This window comes from Astyanax mexicanus, chromosome 17 (assembly GCF_023375975.1).
Source record: "Astyanax mexicanus isolate ESR-SI-001 chromosome 17, AstMex3_surface, whole genome shotgun sequence".
Taxonomy (NCBI): Eukaryota; Metazoa; Chordata; class Actinopteri; order Characiformes; family Acestrorhamphidae; genus Astyanax; species Astyanax mexicanus.
This window is the reverse complement of record NC_064424.1, coordinates 19907900-19930196: the sequence shown is the minus strand read 5'-3', so window position 1 is coordinate 19930196 and position 22297 is coordinate 19907900. Positions and strand designations below refer to the sequence as shown.

The 22297-nt window shown below is 37.7% G+C and overlaps 1 protein-coding gene across 1 annotated transcript in view; it reads left to right on the top strand.

The window, feature by feature from the left end:
* The window catches only part of ammecr1 (AMMECR nuclear protein 1), a 73945-nt gene that overhangs the window by 44269 nt on the left and 7379 nt on the right, over positions 1-22297 (top strand). Inside the window, exons 3-5 of the mRNA XM_007247058.4 lie at positions 9133-9247; positions 15557-15647; positions 16151-16247. Of these exons, the coding sequence (XP_007247120.1) occupies positions 9133-9247; positions 15557-15647; positions 16151-16247 (303 nt within the window). The remainder of the gene's footprint in view (positions 1-9132; positions 9248-15556; positions 15648-16150; positions 16248-22297) is intronic.

The following is a 22297-nucleotide window of genomic DNA, read 5'->3' as shown; positions in this document are numbered from 1 at the left end:
ACCTGACTGGTAAAATTCGTACATAATGCGCACTGCCGATTTTTGGGAAGGTTAAAGGATTTTAGTTTTGCCTTATAGTGCGAAAAAATATGGTACACAGCTATTTTCAGCAAATAGATTTACTTTGTTGTTTTATACCAGGGGTGTCCAAACTACGGCCCGCCGGCCATTTGCGTCCGTTTCCTTTTGTGGAGTGGCCCGCGAGGTATTTTAGAAATAGAATGAAAGTTGACCTGCTGTTAAGCAGGTTTTTATAATGTGAGATTCAAAATTAGGACGCTAGGAGTCAGAAATGGGCCAAAGAGTCTAAAAGCAGAGAGGATGCGCATTTATAGCGCAGAAAAACAGGGCAAAAGAGCCTAAAAGCGGAGAGGGTGCGCATTTCTAGCGCAGAAAAACGGGGCAAAAGAGTGTAAAAGCGGAGAGGGTGCGCATTTCTAGCGCAGAAAAACGGGCCAAAGAGTCTAAAAGTTGCCGTAATTAAGGAGTTTAATATTAAGAGACATCATGAAATTGAACATCAATTTGAAAAATCTTAGTTTACACAACACTGTCAAAGATAAAGATAGTAAGTCAAGTAAAATGGTGTGTAAATGAAATAATCAGGAAAAAAAGTATTATTGAAAGTGGTATATTTCATTATTTGTTTTATTACAGAGTCTGTGGCCCGTGACTTCAAATATATTTCTCCTTTTGGCCCCCAACAAAAAAAGTTTGGACACCCCTGTTTTATACCGATACCGATATAATTCTGATATCATTGTGCATCCCTAGTCAATATAACAAGTTGCAATGTGTTGCATCAAATGTTTCAGGTGATGTTGCTTAAAAAAAATCAGCATTTTGATTGTTCATTTTATTCAAGTAAAACAGAAGCAGGTGTTCAAATGTTAGTTGCAGGCCTTGTACAGAACTCTGCCGCCTCTCTGTCCTTCTTTTGTCCCCGTTGTCTGAAATGAGTAATCAGCTCATTGCTGAATATGGGCTTTCATGGCTTTAGACTTCCATTTTGACTCTCTTTTATCACTCGTTCAAATGTCACATCAGGACTTGCAAAACGCTGAGCTTCAATCCCTTTTGCCGCTCAAGCACAAGTCATTAAGCAGGCTTAGTTACCTTTCGTCAAACCAAACCTGACGCGACCTTTCGTGGAGGTTCTTGATAAAGAATAATGGGGTCGTCATGTTGCCGACCAGTCAGTTCACTTTCTAAGGTTGTGTCTGTGAATGAGTCAGATATTTCTCTCCGCTTATATGCTGACATTCTGCATATTTAGCATATTGTTGGTGTCCTCATGTCTCCAAAACGGTAGCTATAACTAAGTTACTTTACAAGTGAGGTAATGTCTTCTTGTTCTTGACCTGTTCTTTACTGTATTATTACTGGGCAATAGTAAATACTGATATTTGAAACCTAAAGATATCAAATGTTATATTCTAATATTGCAGCTTCTACACTAGTACCAGAGCTTGGCCCTGTTTGTTATGTTGAGTCAACCCAAAGCTAATAAAAGTACAAATACTGGAGCAGCTTGTCTAACTACTCTAACATTAGCTATATAGTCCGGTTAATTCCAGCTCTGGCTTGTTTGCGCTTTTGGTGCAATTAGTTTTAGCTGGTTTGAAAACTCTAGAGCCTTTTTTTGAGGTAAGAACATGATCCGACCTCGATCAGACCCAACTATCATTTGTACTTCTCATGTTTGAACTAAATGGCTGTTCAGATACAGTTTAAACTGATTTATGACTTATTTTCTCTGCTGCTCCAGACATGACCAATAAGTGAAGACAACATGCTTACTTGGTTTGTTGCAACACATTTTGATGTGATTCATTCTGTTGCACATGTCAAACCAAACCAAACCACAGGAGGTAACTAGTGCTGGGCGATTTTTACGATTAATTTGGTTAATTCGAATTACATTTTTTATGTGATTTTCAAAATGGAGTAATCGCGATTTCACGTACAGACGTTTTTCTTTTTAATCTAAAATATCCGCAAACGCTCCTCATTTCTGAAGTGTTTATCCGTTTTACCTTGGTTATCAGCATATATTTAACTAGAAATAAACCCACTTCAAAAAACTGCAGTGTCATTGCTCTCCGGTATCTAGGAATAATTTTGGAAAACAATAATAATCTCTTCATCAAAGTTTCTTCTGTGACTCGTTAAGTGCGTTATTTCTCAATTTTCAGTCACAAACCTGCGTTCTAAAGTATAATCCAGTGTTCGTCAGTGTGTGAGTTTCTCCTTTGGTGTGTGTACATGAGGTCAGCGTGCGATATGGATCAATGATTCACTCAATGAGTCGACTCAACCCAAAGTGTCTGAACACCAATTTTATTATTTATTCTTTTTCTCAGGTAAACTTAGTTTTGAACCATTTTTTTGCATCTGTAGTTTGATTTTTAGTAGGGGAAAAAACGATGCCATAATCGGCCAGCTCTAGAGGGAACACTCCAAGACGTAGTGCTGTCCATGCATTGTTACAATGGTTTTATAGTGCTCTTCAGAACATCTGTAGGTATGTTGGGGAGGCTTTTATTTGACAGTAACGAGAAGCAGCCCTCACGAAGGAATGCTTTGTCCAAGTAGTGAAAGAAAAGATGATAAATGTGGAATGGAGTGGAATGGATGTTCAGCCATTGTTGTGCTGTCTACCTGGCTCCAGCAGTGTGTACACCTTCCTCCTCTCCCCAGCCCAACCCCCAATCCAACATTGCTTGTTGTGCTTTTCTTTCTGACTAATCTATGAAGCAGCTATGCGTGAAATAGACCTCTGCTCCAAAAAACGGCCCACTTTTTCCCAGTAATGAGCCCGGATGCAATGACTTATCTTGAGTTCTGGATACTTATTGATGGACTGCTGCTCTATGAGGAGGTTTTAAATAAGCAATGGTTGCTTGGCACATAATCAATGGGATTTTCTACCTACTTGATTCCATACCAAGCCACTGGAGGTGATGCACGTTACCTCAGACGTCACCAGGACAGACAAGGCTTAATTGAGATGACTTTTACCCAAACATATCTCTCTTTTGCATGCGTCTGCTTACTCACTCGCTTGCTCACTCCCTTACTCTCTTTCTCCTCATGTAGTGTAGCTACTCCCTCTGTCAGCTCCTCTTTGCTTATCAGGCCATCATGTTGCTCTCAGATAAAGTTAATTACATTGAGGCCTCGTTTGCAGAGTGATATAAGCCATGGACGCAATGCACTGTCCTGCTGCCTGGCACAGTCACTTTATATTCAGTCTTCCCTCACAGTAGCAGAATACAGTAGTACAGTCAGGCACCAGGCTTCTTTCTGATTGGAGATGAAATGTGTGAGTTAAAATCGAACAAAAAGAAACATTTGGGCGAAAGGTGGAAAGCGAGCAGACAGACCAGCGAAGCACAAAGTACATTTACTTCAGCAGTGCTACTCTAATCATAAATTTACTTTACTTTTACAGTGCTGTTCCAGTCTAAAATGTACATCAGTAGTGCTACTTAAGTCACACGTGAGTGAAATCTACATAGAAAAAGCAGTGAAGTCAGTGTAGCAAGATATAAAACCCTAGCCCTGTACAGCTCATACCTTTTAGCTGGAAAGACTGCTTGTTTGTTAATGGGTTGTAAACTGATACCAAGTGTGATGAATGCTGCTGAATGCATTAGTTATTACAAGTAAAAAGGAAGGTAAACCTGCTGCATTGTATACAGCAGGGCTCGGAGCTCTGCCGGGGTAGGGGGTGGAGTGTGGATCTTTTGCTACTGCATAAAAGTCCTCCTTTCCACACACAGAAATATGACTTAAATTAGTAAATTAGTGATTGTTCAGCATATTTTATTCAGTCTTTTTTGCTACTTCATCCGATCACCAAAAGTATTCTGCTGTTGTTTGTTTTTGTGTTATTTTTGATCAATTTTTTTGGTTGCCAAATATTCAGTGCACCATTAATATCCAAACTTGGCTTGTTGTAGAGTTTGATGGAATAAATATTTTATATTGACTATTAAGCTTATCAGATTTATGTTGTAGCAGCATTTCACCAGATTGAGTCGGTTTGTCTATGAAATGAGAAGGTACAGTTTCCTGTAGTAGACAAAAAGCTTCATTTCCCACCCCCCTTTACACCACACACAGATGTGTGAATAGTTTTTTTTTCACACCAGGTGATAAGGTGTTATGCTAGTATGTATTCCATGCATTCTCTTTTGCAACGGCTTTGTCTTGGCAGTGCATTGTCTATGTTTAGTGCTGCTGTTATTTATGTTATTAGCAGGTGGCTAATCTGACAAGTATTTTGATTATTTGAATAATCAGGTTTCTGTAAAACAAAATATATATCTATATATAATGAATATAAAAATAATAAATATAGTGTGATATGTATAGAGTGTATATAAAAAGTACTGTCCCCTTGGATGTTTTCCCCTTTTATTGTTTTTAATAAAATAATCCCTTTTAAACAATATTTTGCAAGAAGACTCCTTAGTGTTTAAGTGAACAGATTTCTACCAAGTAATGTTAATTTAAATTAAAACATCATGCAATATACTGATCATCTCTACTACTTTCACCACCATGCTTCACAGTTGAAATATTTTATTTTGGTAATGTGCAGTGTTTTGTATGATGATTAACAAAAGCTCAATTTTACCACCATGCTAATGATCATGTCAAATAATGAGAAAATGGCAGACTCCAGAAACCAGGTAAATTGGCCAAAACAGACAGGACATGACAATTTCTGTGGAGTTACCATTTATTGAATAGCAGACTTATTGGGGCAGTCGTTAAGACCCGATGAATAAAATGAACATTGTTGTTTTGTTCTATAAACTATGGACAACATTTTCCCACATTCCAAATAAAAGTATTGTCATTTAGAGCATGTATTTGCAGAAAAGGAGAAATGGCTGAAATAACATAACAAAAAAAGATGCAGAGCTTTCAGACCTCAAATAATGCAAAGAAAACAAGTTCATATTCATAACGTTTTAAGAGTTCAGAAATCAATATTTGGAGCAATAACCCTGTTTTTTAATCACAGTACTTGGCATGTTCTCCTCCACCAGTCTTACACACTGCTTTTGGATAATTTTATGCCACTCCGGGTGCAACAATTCAAGCAGTTCATTTTGGTTTGATGGCTCTTGATTATATGTAAAATAAGAGAAATCATCATTTTTAAGTGGTCTCTTTTTTTTTTTTCAGAGCTGTATATTACTGTTAGTCAACTACTACTAGTAAGTTTTACTTAATGTTATATTATTGTACAATAGAAACCAATAAACTGATCCAACTCAGAATTTGTATTGTATTATTAAGAACTTACCTTGTAAATTACTGTTGGTTATAATCTTGTCACCCAGCAATGTTTGTAAATGGGAAAGCAGTCTATGAAAGTCCAAAAACAATTAAATATAAAAAATAAATAAATAAACTATAGTTAAAATTATAATAGACAGGGGCGCCAAGTGGTCCAGCGGTCTAATGCTGCCACTATGAGCGGGTGGTCGCAGGTTCAAACCCCCCGCTCATACAGCTTTGCCATCAGCTGCCGGTGCTTAGAGGGAGCAAAATTGGCTCCCTCTGGGGTGGGTAGATGGCGCTCTCTCCCTATCACACTTAAGGTGGCGCTGGGCGGTATGAGGCGTCTGTGAGCGGATGAATCGGAACCTAGCAGCTGTGCTTTCCTCCGAGCGCGCTAGCTGCTCAGGCAGTGATTCATCAGCAGCAGCTCGAAAAAAGGGGTGATTGACTTCCCACATGTCGGAGGAGGCGTGTGCTCGTCCGCATCCTCCGAGGGTCACGGGCTTCACCGGTGATGGGGACGCACAAAGGGGTGGGACAATTGGATATACAAAATTGGGAGAAAATGGGGAAAAAATCAGAAAAAAAATAAAATAAATTATAATAGTCAGACAGAGGAAAACGCCCTTGCTTTGGTTTGAAAAAAGCAGGCAGATTTTAAGCACCCTTTTTGCATTCGCCGTAGTCGGACTCCAATCAGCATGAGCCAATGAAAATTAGACCAATGAGCTGATTGGTCTAATTTTTCCTATTTTCTTCCCAATTTACACGGCCAATTACCCAACCTACTCATGCTGATGCATCATTGCCAAACAGCCGGCGCGCTCTGAGGAAAGCGCAGCGACTCGGGTCTGATACATCAGCCCACAGATGCCCTGTACTGTGGACATCACCCTAGGAGTGATGTGGGGAGAGAGAGCGCCATCTACCCACCCGGAGGGAGCAGGGCCAATTTTGCTCCCTCTGAGCGCCAGCAGCTTGATGGCAAAGCTAGCATAATTTTGACATAACATGTTCCTGATTTGCTATTGGCTTACTGCTTGAGTTTTTGTGCGAAACTTAACGATTTTGTGTAAAAATGTGTAGAAACTTTGTGATATCGCAGTGCAAGAACATGGAGTGTCTTGTAGAGAACAGACGTTTTGTGTCCTCCTCAGGACAGTCACGTCATGCGCTGCACTCTTACTAGCTTTAGTCTCAAGAGTAGATTACGCAACAACTACACATAGTCATCTTTGTTTTTCATTCAGAATTTTCTGTAGACCCCCTGAGTGTGATTTGTCTCATGGGGTTTAGTGTTTAATTTGGTATGTTCAGCCACTGCAGTGTTAAACCAACCCAACCAAATGAAATAAGATACAATTTCACTAAAACTGAAAGTAGGCCAGCAAATGAATGAGGTAAAAAACGGCCTAAGGGACATTTAATAGTGTATTACTAAACCCACACTGTGCGCCTACTTTAGAGAGCACTCTATTTGTACAGTTTCTGACTGCGCGAGTGCGAGTACTTCACTTGGTGGGAGTGCAGCTGTCTCCGTGGGCCGTTGGTGACCCGAGCGTTTGTGGTGACGGCCGGCAGTGTGTGAGCTGAGGCTGTCTGTGATTAGTCTCCGTTCTGTGTGAGCTGCTCGTGCCGGAGGGCCAGGCCGCGGAGCTGCGCGCTGAGACCCCCTTGACTGGCACTGGCTTATTAAAGAGTGGAGTGAGGACAGAAGGCTCAGTCCCTTATGCATGGCTTGCACTCTACGCCTTGCCATAGGGAGAGAGGCATGTGGAGCTGTCGAGTCAGCAGAGGGGTGAAGGAGTGCGTAGCTTGCTGGAATTGTTGTGTGCGTGTGTGGATGCAGGGCTGTGGTGATGCTTAATTTTAAAATTAAAAAATGATACAAGAGAAGCTAGAAAAAAGATGAAATCAAAATAAGATTGAATATCCAGTGTTATTGTAACTGCACTTGCTAAAAAGCCCTTTCACACAGAGTATATATTTATCAGATCTATGCAATTTTACCATATTGGGATGTTTTCACTGACTTATCGCCAGGGCTAGATATGCCATAGCTCTGATAAATGTCTAAAATTGGAGCAGAAGCCTAATGAGCAAAGAAACTGAAAGAATGGACAAGTTTATAGGCGGCCATATTTGATCAGAATACTTGTATGTGTAATACAAGTATTCTGATCAAACTTGTGGTCAGTATAGTAGAATAATCTAACAAGGACAACCTCTTCTGTTGTCATCAATCTACACTTTGCCCCATGTTAAGTCTTTTCTTCACCGCTGCTCCGTCTGTTCTGATGTTCGGAAAACATTGCAGTCTGCATTTTCTAATGATCTTGATTGAGTGAGAGAACAGCTGTATTAAATGGTTCTACAGCTTGTAAATCATTTAATTGTTTTCCGTCAACTGCACTGATTCAGAAATAAATTTTACTATTGATTTCCTTTTTTTGTTATACAATTTTAGTTGAAGGCTTCCTAAGACATAAAACAGAGGTGGTTGCCTATTAACACTGAGGTATTTTCTGTAGCAGAATAATGTGAAACTTAAATGCAAACTATGTGTTTGGAGATGATGATGATTATATAAAGAAAATATTGAAATATTAGGATAATTATTCATATTATTCGTTACAGTTTTTAAATATAGTTTATTATATAAATTGTTATATTTAATCCACTGTTTGATGCAATAATCTTTAGACTGTTAGGTGCAGAGCAGCTCCACTGGCTACTAATAAATCCAAACATGCTTTGGATGCAAGCTCTAAAATATCTATTCAGCTAGATGTGCTGTGCCTTTTAGATTCATGTAGAGATCCATGCAGAATAAAATGTTTTTTTTTATTAGAAAAAAGTTAAAACTTTTGCGTGAATTGCTCATAAAGTGTGGTCTGATCTTCATCCAAGACATAATAAAATTGCCTTCATGAAGAGTTCCAGATTATTCCAAGAATTTTCTCAGTGGTATAGCTTCTAATCACACATCATATACTTCTTGCCTGAAATACTGCCTTCATTTGTACTGTATTTTTCACACTGTAAGGCGCACCGGATTTTAAGGCACACAATCAGTGATTTTCTATTTTCTCGTCTATTTTCAGATCTATTTTTTATACATAAGGCTCTCTGGATTAGAGCCCAAACACTAGACACTTTTAAATCCAGACTGAAAACCTACATGTTTGATCAGGCCTTCCGCACAGTTTAAAACACTGCAGCTCCACCCACTTTTATTCTGTAACGGCATTTTTGTATCATGTTTTATTCATGCTTTATTTTTATTTCCAATTCTTTTTTGTTATTTTACATGTTTTTTTTATTTACTTCTCTTTGTTTTAATCATGTTTAAATCCTTCATGTTTTATTCTATTTTAGTTTTTATTTCCATTATTACTGTTATTCTTTTACATGTTTTTTTTATTTGACTTCTCTTTGTATTTTCTAATTTGTAAAGCACTTTGAATGACCGGTGTATATGAAAGGTGCTATATAAATAAACTTGCCTTGCCTTATAAGGTGCATTTTAAGAGACACTATAAGGAACTTCTGATTTAGCATTTCTTGCCCATTGTTTTAAATTTGTTTCTCAAATTGTACAGTCCTCAAAAAGTGTGGCTTTACACTAAATTAATGAGCCAGCTAGACCGGTTAGCTCGCTCTCCTTGGCTTCAATTTCATGCTTCAGTTCCTGCTGTTGTTTGTAATTATCAATGTTAGGTTTCCGTGTTGACGTTGCTGTGAAATAGAGTCTCAGATGTAACGACTGATGATGTGAAGGCTTATTGGACTGTGTCTTAAATGACCTTCTCTTTCTTCTTCCCTCTGCAGTGCCCTTAAAGACAGCCGCTTTCCCCCTATGACGAGGGACGAGCTGCCGCGCCTCTTCTGCTCAGTGTCTCTGCTCACCAACTTTGAGGATGTTGGTGATTACCTAGACTGGGAGGTAAGAGCCTGATTGGCACCAGCACTTCTGCTGCAATAAAATCACACAATACAGTAGGGTAGTTTTGTAATGATAATATTATTGGCGATATGAAAAAAACCTATACCTATACTATGAAACTTTTAATGTATTGTTTAGCATCATTTATCAGGCAGACACTAGCCTCAGCAACCTCTCCATCACACTTTAAACCCACTTAATTTTTCTTCATAACATTACTGATAATGTTTGGGCTCACACATGCAGCCCTGAAACTTAAAAAAAACAGTTTACTCAGTTTTCTACTTCTTAAAAATCCTGGTTGAAATATACAAGCTGTCCAGGGCTTGGATAGTAGCGTTAGCTGAGGTAACTCAGCATGAGCATTTGTTTGTTTCCTTGAATCTTGGCTGCTGCTAATGGGTTACATATTAAAGGAGACCAGATGGAGTCGAGGCATATCTGAGACAGTCTGAGCAGCTCGGCTCAGCAGTGGAGATGAGAGTTGAGCGCTTGTTTCTAGCTCACTGTTGATCTGCAGAGTTTTGAAACTGTCTGCGGATCATAATGCCCTCTATGGGAATACCTCCTCATTGGAATCACCCAAGGGTGGACACAACACCTGTCTCTCTCTGCCACCTTCAGACATGCAGCTACAGAACTGAGACAGGCCTGCAGGGAATGCGACTAACTAGAGCAATCGCAGACTGCTCTTTCCTCTAAGAGTGTCTCATTCTTTGATTCATGCAGTACTGTCTCCATCTTCATAATGTCTTTGGGTAATAGGAATTCAGACTATTTGCTTCAGATCTATTAACAAGGAAGAGGACGCTTCTGGGAATATTGGAGTCTCCAATATTGACAACACATTAAAATTGCTGTACATTTCAGTATCGGCTAATCAGAATCAGACTTGTTTTGCTCATTTATTTTTGCATTTTGGAGCATATAATTGGTACGTTTTGGTGCAGGACTGCAGGCTCACATTGTAGAATACCATGAAATTATAGTTAAAAACTATATATATATATATATATATATATATATATATATATATATATATATATATATATATATATATATATATATATATAATGTATGTTTGATACGTACGTATGTACGAATGTATGCATGTATATATACATACCATAAACCAATAGATTGGAGTTAACATCTAGCTTCAACTATAGAAGCTAATACCTAGTCATATTTAGCTAGAGTAGCTAACCTAAGGTAAAGAAGGCTACTATTAAGTATTTTAGAGCATTATGCCCCTAAAATAATATTGCTATATTTTAGGGTAGAACATATTACTGCAACAAAATAAATGTTACATTTTCATTTAATCAATAAAACAGTACAAATGTAAATAGCCTTAAAGCTTCACAGTAAAAAGCTAAATAAATAAAATAGGCTGCTTTCAATAACATAGTTATCATTATGGACCTTACATATATTACCGCAAATTATATGTAGCACACCTGTTGCTTGAGAAGTTAGCATCAAGTTATTATCAGCTATTGTGTTTAACAGCTAGCTAACTTCAGCTACAAAACTTAACATCCAGCTTCCAAGTTCAGTTAGAGTTGTTAACATGTAATGTCTGCTAAAAGTTAACCTACTCCAGCTAACATCATTTAGAGAAGTTTTAACATCTAGTTTCAGCTAGAGTAGTAAATATCTTTCAAATATCAGTTAGATTAGTTAACTTCTAGTGTCAGCCAGAATAATTTGACATCTAGTTAGCTTCAGCTAGAGAAGTTTAATATCTAGCTAGTTTTAACTTGAGAATTCAACATCTAGCTAAGCTCAGCTAGAGTAATTTAACATCTAGCTAACTTAAGCTAGAGTATTTAACATTTTGCTAACGTCAGCTAGAATGATTTAACATTTAGCTAACTTGAGCTAGAGTAATTTAACGTCTCGCTACTTGAGCTAGAGTATTTAACATTTTTCTAACTTGAGCTAGAATAATTTAACATTTAGCTAACTTCAGTGAGAGTAGCTACCCTTTAGCTAACTTAAGCCAGAGTAGTTAGCATCTAGCTAAGCTCAGCTAGAGTAATTTAACATCTAGCTAACTTGAGCTACAATAATTTAACACTTAGCTAACTTCAGTTAGAGTAGCTACCCTCTAGCTAACTTTAGCCAGAGTAGTTAACATCTAGCTAAACTCAGCTAGAGTAATTTAACATCTAGCTAATTTCAGTTAGAGTAGCTACTCTCTAGCTAACTTTAGCCAGAGTAGATGACATCTAGCTAAGATTTAACGTCTAGCCAACTTGAGCTAGAGAATTTATTTGCTAACTTCATCTAGAGTAATTGACACCTAGCTAAGTTCAGATAGAGTAGTTAACATCTAGCTTACCTTTGTTAGAGGATTTTACTTTTAGCTTACTCCTAGCTAATTTTAACTAGAGTGCTAAAGATGAGTTTTGGTTGAACAATCCCTTTTAAAAGAGTTTAAAGGATGGAATCAGATACTGAATCTCTTGTGGGTGGTTGAACACTCTCACTGGCCAGTGGTTCTCTGGCTGCAGCTGTTTTACTCTTTATTTCTCTCTGTTACTCTCTGGAGTGGGCTGCAAATCCCCCGGCCTGAAGAAGAGGCAGTCTGGCCGCAGAGGGAGAAAAGAGGCTTTGCCACATTAGCCGCTCGCTGCGTCCTCGCATTCTAATGAAATATGTGGCCCCATAGGCTAAGCCTGGCATTACACCTAGAGTGCCAGTGATTCATGATCACACACACACCATGAACAGTAGCGCAGTGACTGGCTGTCCTCGATGACCCACAGTGGCAAAGACAGAAAAGCGCCCCAGGGTGTGGAGCCATGACGTGTGTGTGTGTGTGTGTGTGTGTGTGTGTGTGTGTGTGTGTGTGTGTGTGTGTGCCCCTGCGTGTCCCAGTAGCTAACCACAGAGAGAACAATTCCTGACCCTGGCCGCCTCATTGTTACCCCAGGCCCACCGCTGGGCTCGTATCCTGCCCCTCCATTCATTGCTCTACTCCTCCACCCCTCCCCCATTCAGCGCTCGCTCTAATCCTGCCTCTGAACGCACGGCAGCTTTTCACTCCACTCGCCCCTACACGCTGCTTCAAAAGCGTCACAAGATGTACCTTTTCTTTGTGTGTGTTTCGCTTGTCCGTAATTCATTTGCCAGCTCTGCAGCTTGTAATCCCCTTTCTTGTTGACGGGGACATTGCTTGCTTCCCAAAAACACACAAAGGCCACAAGTCTATTTTTTGAAGCTGCAGGTAGCCCCAGAACCTTGTCCTGCTCTTGCTTGTTCTGAGGTGGATGAATAGATGGAGAATGTTGATCCAGTTTGAGTCCACTTTGTTGTTTTTCTTTTGCATTGTATATTTATATTGTATATTGTATATTATATATTGTATATACTTCAGTGTAGCCAAAATCTTATTTATCAGTAGGTGAAATCACAATATTGCAATAGTATCTTTTTATTCATTCCATTATTATACATTCTGTAGTTCGAAATTTTGACAAAATTCCAACACATTCATCCTACTCTAGAATGGTGTGCTTGGGTACAGCTATTGAATAAGTGCAATAGTATTCACACAGTAAATCACATTAAGAAATGTGAATAAAATAATCAGATTTGTATTATTGGTGCTAATATCTTACAAAAAATATGTATTATTCACAACAATATTTTTGGACTAAATCATGAATAAAATCGTGATTAAACTTTTTTAATGTAGGAACTAAGGGTGATATGGCTCTAAAATAATATTACGATATTTCATGGTATTTTCACGATAACGATACTTTTGGTGATATGACAAAACACTGAATTAGAAAAATTATTTAGAATTTTATTATTGTGTGCAATATGATTTGGCTAACTGAGATATTAAAAAAAATATATTAGATTTGTAACAGAGGTCAATGATCTAAAATGTCATGATACGAGTAATGCACTCCAAATATCTCCATATATCTAGGATTAAAGTAAAATAAATGATACTGTACAGATATAATGTGTCTGTAGTAGATATATAATGGGAAATGAGAACAGTGTGAATTTTTCTTTTGCTAAAAACAGCAAAAAAGTAGTACTCTGATGTGATAATAGGGGAGGGTAATATGGCACCATATTTCAGGTTATAATATCGTTCACAATATTATTTTTGTTTTGGCAATATTATCAAGTAAGATATGATATGGCACACCCCTAGTAGGTACTTAACTATTTTTGGAAAGGGTACAAAAATAAAGCTCTCTTGTGATTTACACCTAGCAGACTATATCAATTTTTTTAATGTATAATAATATTTGAGGGTAGTTTAGATTTTTTTAATTTAGAGTTAATGGAGAAAATAAACACTATTGTACCTCAGTATTCCTCCTTCTAAAGCTTGAAAAGAGGAAATGTGTCATCAGCTTTGTGTGTAATCTGCCTTCTGAATTTAACAGTAAGTGTTCCAGTAAGTCTCCATTCATCCCTTAGCCGCTCGCGTTCAGTAAAACTGAGCCGGATTCTCTTTTACAGGCTGTATATGTGATGTAAGTACATAAAGACGCGTGACGTGGGCAGAAGAACTCCCACGAAAAGTGCCTCGACACCCCAGTTTTTAGAATGAATATATTAAGCTTAGCAGGGATGGTAGTTCCAGCACACTGATACCATTAAACACAATATTTTATCCCTTCTCCACTCACAAATGCTTCAGTTTTCAGTTTAGAAACAAAATAATACGGACTGCCACTTCAAAATGTTTCTGTATGTGTCATTTTTAAGTTGTGCTACTTTTTTTTTCTTTCGAAAACGCTAAGTAGATTAAAACAAATCAGCCTCCAAACTTGAGTATTGGTCCGATTAAATGTAAAGAAATGTGGTCATGGTAAGATATTCGTGATATGTATCTGTATCATTGCAGTATGATGTATGCATTGTGCAGCAGTGCTGCTTCAGCAGTTTTCCTGACTTAATGAGAATGCATCAGCATTCTAATTGAATTACGGAGAGTGGTGTTTAATGTGATGCCATGGCTTGTGTGACGAATGACGTAGGCCCTCCTTCACAAGGTCATATTAATTTAAAATGCCCATCATGTACTTTCTGTGTTTCCCTGGTGATCAGACGATTACACCTGTATTATTACATTACTTGTGAAGGCCATGAATACACATCATAGATATCGTTAATAGGGTTTTTTTAAACCACTTTATAGAAATATATAAGAATACATAAAAGGTTATATCATATTTCACCTGCTGTATAGAACACCATCTGTATGTGATTTCTATTTTTTTAAAGAATGTACAAGGGTCCACTGTGTGCAAGTGTTTTGGTTTCCAGAGGGATGACACTCAACAGATAACAGTCTCATTGTTTGTCTTGTTGTAAAAAACATCGTAATTGAAAGAGGGTTGTGACAACTTTATCATCTCAAACAAAGTAATCCAGTGCAGTTTACTGGGTCAGTGAAATACCACAAATAGTTCAACCGACGTATTATTATCAAAAACATATAGCTCTGAAACAAATTAGAGATAATGTAAAAATATTGAAAAACTGTAATATAATCAAGAGAAAGATGGATGATCACAAGCCATCAAACCAAGCTGAACTGCTTGGACCAGGAGTGGCATAAAGTTATCCAAAAGCAGTATGTAAGACTGGTGGAGGAGAACATGCCAAGATGCTTGAAAACTTGAAAACCAGGGTTATTCCACCAAATATTGATTTCTGAACTCTTTATTTTTTTTTTCAAATGCTGTAAATTGCTATATTTTTATTTGGAATTTGGGAGAAATGTTGTCTGTAGTTTATAGAATAAAACAACAATGTTCATTTTACTCAAACATATACCTATGGATTGCAAAATCAGAGAGACTGATCCAGAGTTGTATATAACTTATATGCATCATTAGATATTTACTATTTAAATGTACAGCATGACCTCTTTTTAGTGTTCAAATACTGATACTTTAATTTTACTTTGTTCAGATTTTTATTATACATCATATTGCCATTAACATTTTACCCTTGTTTTTTGGTCTTGTGTTTTTGTACTGTCCTGATATAATATCTCTTTTAAGTTTTATACTCCATTATCACAAGACAGAACCTCCAGTGTAGAAAGACAAAAGGCAATGACATGCCTCCTCCTATGCATATTAAATGTAACACTATTTTGAGAAGTGTCAAATAAGGTTTTTTTTCTAAACGTGTTGAAATGTGACATTTTTCTTGTAAAATTAATCTTTTATTATTTATTATTGCTTGTGTCAAGATAAGATATTCTGATATGCACTGCTTACTTTTTCCATCCACTTTTATCTTTCCACTCTCTTCTAGGTGGGTGTTCACGGCATTAGGATAGAATTTTTCAATGAAAAAGGATCAAAGCGCACCGCCACCTACCTGCCAGAGGTTGCGAAGGAGCAAGGTGAGGAGATTAATATCTCTGCCAGACTCTACTGGCCGACACATGCAGGGAGTGAGAACAGAATCAACTGGCCTACCTGTGACTATACTCCAACTTTACTTTCTTTCACATACATTCCCTGTGCTAAATGTACCAAATGTGGTATTTTAATTTGAATTGGAGCTATTCAAGAAGTGAGTACATGTGAACTACTGTAACTACAATTTCATCTTATTACAGTTTCATCTTGCATGTAAATGAGAACTGTTATATCATTTTTTTTTTTTTTTTTTTTTTTTTTTTTTTTTTTATAGTTTACACATTGTCCCACACTGAATCCAGTTAACCATAACTTTTAACATTTTGGGAATTTAAAAATCCGTATCCGTTCTTATTACTGTATTGAATATGTATTATACTGGTGTAAGATAAATATTGGCTATGTTTTCATGGATAATACAAAATGTATACAAATTTTGAGAGGTTGGAACAGAATCTGATTTGTTTTCTGTTTCATACTCCAGGATGGGACCACATTCAGACCATAGATTCCTTACTTCGAAAGGGAGGTTACAAAGCCCCCATCACAAATGACTTCAGGAAGACCATCAAATTGACCAGGTAAGAGATCATTAATTACTACTTCTGAACTTCCCACTATGACAAACCGACTAAAGAGACACTATTTAAAGCCCTATTCAGACTGGATTAAGTTTCTCAGGGGGTGCTGGGGTAATTTTCTCTATTATGGAGGGTTCTCTGTGATTTTATTCCCATCTGGAATATGCATGTATATGTTTTTCTCTATGTCCTCTGAGAAAATTACAGGCTGAATTACCTACTGTTTTTCGCTGAACACCATGGTCATAAAGTAATTTTAGTTTTGTCCATCTGCACATCTCTGAGTTTGTTCACTGCCACGCACCGTAATTACACTTTGAGCGCAGGTTTTCACAGAGATCCACGTCAAAACAACAGCAGGTGGAAATGGAGGAGCTACTGAACGCAATGTCGTGTGACTGAGAAAGAAGAAAAAAAAAATCAATGCAAAGAATATATATATTTAATGCAGTCTGAATGCAAGAGTTTTATCACTGAGTAGAAGTGTGAAATATTTTTACAGACGCCCCCCTGAGAAACTAGTCCCGTCCGGATAGGGCTTAAGATATTGTTTTAGTGCAAGAAAAGACTGCTTGACTGTATGAGGCAAGAAAACTGAAACTGATCTTTTTTAGGCAAAAAGATAGAAAGAAAAAAAAGACAAACTGTTAATACATTTATGCAATGACACACAAAATTACAGTAACTTGGAACTTTAAAAATGATTTTCAGTGGTGTGGTTCTGTATAAAAACATTTTAGTGTTTAACGATTGTGTGTTTCAAAAGATTTAGAATTTTTGTGGATGGTATATAAAACCCTAGTTTGCTATTTACTAAAATACTTTTTAGTACTATACAAAATAAATGCAATTAGAATTCAGCCCCCTATACTTGATTGTACAAAGAAAATGTTGATTGTTCCATTTCTATAATGGAACCATTTTTATTATTTTTTTTGCTTAAAATGTATAAATATTCTGACATGCCAAACTAGTATGTTGTTGCATGATGCTCATTAAAAACACTTTTTCTGCACTTATTTATCTGAAAAACAAATACAGGACCTGTCTAACAATAGAAAATTATTTGCCACTGTTTTTAAGTCCTATGAAGTCACGTGGAAATTTTTTCTTTTTACATTATCCACACATTTTCCTCCAAACTGTCGAAACACCCACCCAGTCTCTCTTTCTCTCTCTCTTGCACACTCACACATGTGAGAACACAGCTGATAGCACTTTTCCAGGTTGTTGATGTAAGAATATGCAGCTACTCTGGCATTCTTTTCCTCTATTAAAGCTCTCAGTTAAACTCATTAACTCATCACATTAACATATTCACATTTTTAAAAACATCAAAAACTACCCTAAGATTTTATAATACAGTAAAAAAAAGCTCTAGTCCACCAGAACTAAACCACACTACACTATTATTACTACCCCCCTCCCAACAATACAGGGAAATGTCAGGAATTTGTGCTCTACACTAAGGGAGTTAACTTATCTGAACTTTTTAAGAATAGCAGTACTGCCTGTCATTTATTAAAGCCAATTAAAGGTGGCATTAAAAACTGTTCTGTTAGACGTTATTCTGGTATGATTTTACCAGAGCAGTGCTCATTACCAGTTTTTCCCCCCTTCTTCTTGATAATTACTGCTCGATATTCTCAAACACCTCTGCATTTGATTAGCACCATGTGAGATTGTGTGAACTTGCAAGTCAAGGTGAGAACTATGCAAAAAGCACTTTAATCAAGTTTATTGAAGTGCTGTGATTTCAGTCCAGCAACCCAGTGTTACTTGCTGTACTTTTCCTGAACTGTGCGAGTTGTTACCAAGAGGGAATTTGTAATGGCGCAAAGCACCACAAACATCAATACAGACTCTTACTTCTGCATCATTCCTCGTGACTTCATGTGACCGCATCACCAGCTGTGCACATCCGTGCCTCTTTTAAACCTCCTGGAGAGAGTCTTGATTAACCACACGGAGCACTTACCACTGATCCATCACTCACTGCACCTGTGAGCTCCCCCCACTCCACCAAGCTGAACTTTGCATGCTCTGACATCAAAGGCCGACGCTGGCGTCTGAGTCGTTGCGATTGCTCATCTTGCTTCAGGGCCAACTGTCAAGATGACCTTGCGTCTGTATCCTGGCCATAACATGCAGCGGAGGCCTTAACTGAGGGTTACATGCCGACCTACCATATTTTTCTCACTATCAATGAACGTCTGTTTTCTGGTATATTTTTATACCTAACGCACACTGGATTATAAGGCGCATTATGGGACACAATCTTAAAGAACAGGAGTGTCGCCATGTTTTTCTTCTAATTCAGCAGGTCTTGTTTAAAGCAAAGTAATCAAATTTGTAATTCTTAAAAAAAAAACTACAGATTTCTCTCCTGAAAACTGTTTATTTGGCTGACTTTAAAGTGCTTCTGTTTGTTTACAGTAAGCTTAGATATCCAGATTTCCACTAAGGCTGGGTGCAGCAGCATTAGCATTAGTTAGCAACGTTAGTACTAGTAAATGCCGCCCAACAGCACTGCACTAAGAAACCCCGAGTGTTCCGGTAGCCCAGGGCGATATTAGCTTGCAGCTTGTGCCATGTAGTTTGTTTTAACATGGTAAACATGCAGGTTACAGTCTGATATACTCTCCTCTGAATGGCGAATGAGCTAGCGCTTATCGTGGTTAGTGGCTAATGCTAATGCCAATATACTCGCCTCTGAGCAACAAAAGAGCTAGTGCTGCGGTTAACGGGTAATGCTAGTACTGCTGCAGTCTCGGTGCTGGAGAACTAAACTAAAACTCCTGTATAACACTGTACTTCAGCAGAGTTACTTTACTGCTGTTTACAACCTGACTGTTAAAATTCATGCATGAGGTGCACTGCCGATTTTTGGAAAAATTAAAAGAATTTTAAATGTGCAGAAATTTTTTTATTCTTATGCTTCAGCTCTTGAGGAATTGCTTAAATGGAAGTGGACAAGCAGATGCAAGGTTGACTAAAATTCTTCCTCACTTTTTAATTTTATTTAATTAAGGATTAGCTAAGTAGCTTTTTTGGGTTTTAGTTTTCACTTTGCTAGAAAAGCATAAACAGCATTAAGATGCATTATGATCAGATTACAAAAATATCACAGACAACCTTCAGAGATGATCAGATAAGGATCTTGCCACAATCAATATAATGTAATGTAAATTTAATTTTTTTATGATCTGATTCAGACAGGCAAGCACAATCTATTGAATAAAAAGTCAATAAAGTAGAAATTTCCATAGGTTTTGGCTGCTTTCTCTCTCTTACTGTATTTCCATGTGCGTTGTAATGAGGCACTGTGGTGGATCCAGAAATCAGCTTGAAGTCCAATTATATCAAAATGTGACTGTAATACACAACCTTAAATGTTACACTGAATGTCATTTTAAATGTTATTGACTCTGCACTGTCCTACATTAGTACCTAGTTTATGAAGCTCTTGATGGTTCCTGCGGTGATGTGCAAATTGGTCTTTAGGGACATCACCACTGAGCGCAAATATCTGGACAGTCTGGGTCCTGAGCCCCTGAGGAGCACTTTAAAAAACACTGTTTTCTCACAGTTTGAGATAATGGCTAGCCTTTGCAAGACCCCACCAACTGATGCTAAGCCAGCGTTGGCTTTCTTCATTATAAACAGATGGCAAAATGAGTGAAACAGACAGACTAACAAAAAACTGGACAAGGCCAACCCCAGTATAAGCAGCAGTATAACAAACTACATTGCAAATAGATGAGACTAGATCACATGGACTTGATGCCGCATTGCACATGCAAGCTTTTTTTTTCTAATTTTATTTTTAATTTTCATCCCATTTTTTCCCAGTTTACACAGTCAATTACCCCACCCACTTTATGAGGGATTCCCCCCTATCATTAGTGATGCCCCAACACCAGGAGGGTGAAGACTAGCACGTGCCTCCTCCGATACATGTGAAGTCAGCTCTCAGACCTCTTTTTCAACTGCTGCTGATGCACCATTACCGAGTAGCGTCACATTGCACAGCGACTCTGTTCTAAAACATCAGCTCACAGATGCCTTGTGCTGACCAACATCACCCTTTGAAGTGATATAGGGAGAAAGCACCAGAAAGAGCAAGGCCTATTGTGCTCTCTCAGGGCTCAACACAGGTGATAAGTCAACACGACCAGACTGGTTAGATAAGTCAATAAATGTTCACAATACACTCTGAATTAAATTAAGACCACTTTAGTTTCTGAAACAATTTCTCAGATTTTGCTATTTATAGGTATATGTTTGAGTAAAATGAACATTGTTGTTTTATTCTATAAACTATGGACAACATTTGTTTCAAATTACAAATAAAAATATTGTCATTTAAAGCATTTATTTGCAGAAAATGAAAAGTGGCTAAAATAACAGAAAAAGATGCAGAGATTTCAGACCTCAAATAACGCAAAGAAAAAAAGTTTATATTCATTAAGTTCTAAGAGTTCAGAAATCAATATTTAGTTGAATAACCCTGGGTTTTAGCCACAGTTTTTTGCATCTTGGCATGTTCTCCTTCACCAGTCTTACACACTGCTTTTGGATAACTTTATGCCATTCCTGGTGCAAAAATTCAAGCAGTTCAGCTTGGTTTGATGGCTTGTTCTCATCAGAGGTTTAATTTGGTCAAATCAAAGAAACTCATCATTTTTAAGTGGTCTCTAATTTTTTTCCAGAGCTGTAGTATTGGACCTTTGATTTTATTTATTGTTCTTTGAATAATAATATATTCAAATCTCTTAAACATGAAAATTATCCTGCTTGTCTTTCTCTGCTTTGAGCGTGATGGTTCTGCTGCTAAAGGCATTTTATTAAACAGCAGTACCAGAGAACAGATACTAAAGCAGAACATTTCCATGACACTTTTTCTACACTAGGCTCATCTCTAATAGTACTTTTTTATTATTATTTTTTTTTTATTAAAGCTAATTAGTATTCCCAAAGCGGAGTTTATATCTTTTGTTCCTTTCAACCAGTGCAGTTTGGTCCTTTTCCAAAGTGATCCGCTTTCCCTTTTCATGTTCTCAGAAGACCAAAACAGCTGAAGCCTTAACCTGTAGGATCCCCGACAGAAGCTCGTGTGTGAAAGGGCCCGAAGCCTTGCCTGCTGGCGGATGAAAGATTAAAGCCAAAGAACAAGCCTCAGTCTAGATTCTAGTGACTGAAGCCCAGCTGACGTTCTTTGGCTCCATCTGGTTCTGGTTCTCCATCTTGCTTTCCTTTCATCTCTATCACTCCCTTTTCTTCCAACCCTCTTTTTTCTTAATAACTTGAGCAGAGTGTTGTTCCAACACTCCTGTGTACTTCTGGCTTAATCTCCGGTCCTCAACTCATTCAAGCATGTATACAGCTCTGGAGAGTCTAGACCTTCCTCATGCATACACAGGTGTCTCCTGTCGTGGCTCAGCCAGCACAAAGCTTATATCCATCCTAGGGATGCTCTTTCAGATGCTGAATGATTTAAGAGTATAGGAGTTAAAATATTGATGCTTGACCAGAGAAGGACAAAACTTAGCTTTGTTGTCGGGCTGGGATGGAGACACCAACAGCTTGTTCCACTGGAAAAAGCCGCTGAGGAGTAGCGTTACGTCAACAAGACCTCAAAGAGATTGTGTTTGGTTTAATCTGCCCCAATAATGTTTACGTATGTCTTGGGTCACTGATTTTGCTGAAGTTAGCTAGCTGTAGCTGACTGATTTGAAGGTGAGTTGGTCTGTGGAGAAACCCTGAAGGGTAGGACTGTGTTTGTTTTCAAAACACAGCCACTTGTGCTACTTAGCCAAAGCACATGAATGGTAGTGCTAGTTGATGGTCATAAATAATGCCATGAGATAATAGTAAACATAGATTGAACCTACATCAAGCTAAGAATAAGCTAACTAGGTAACCTTACCTTTGTTGGACTAAGTCAGACAAAACATTAATGGTGCAAGCTAAGTTTCTCCTTTGTCATAGGCATAGGCAGGAAATAAAAACACTTTCTCTGACTCTTCAATATGGTTATGCTGCTTTTT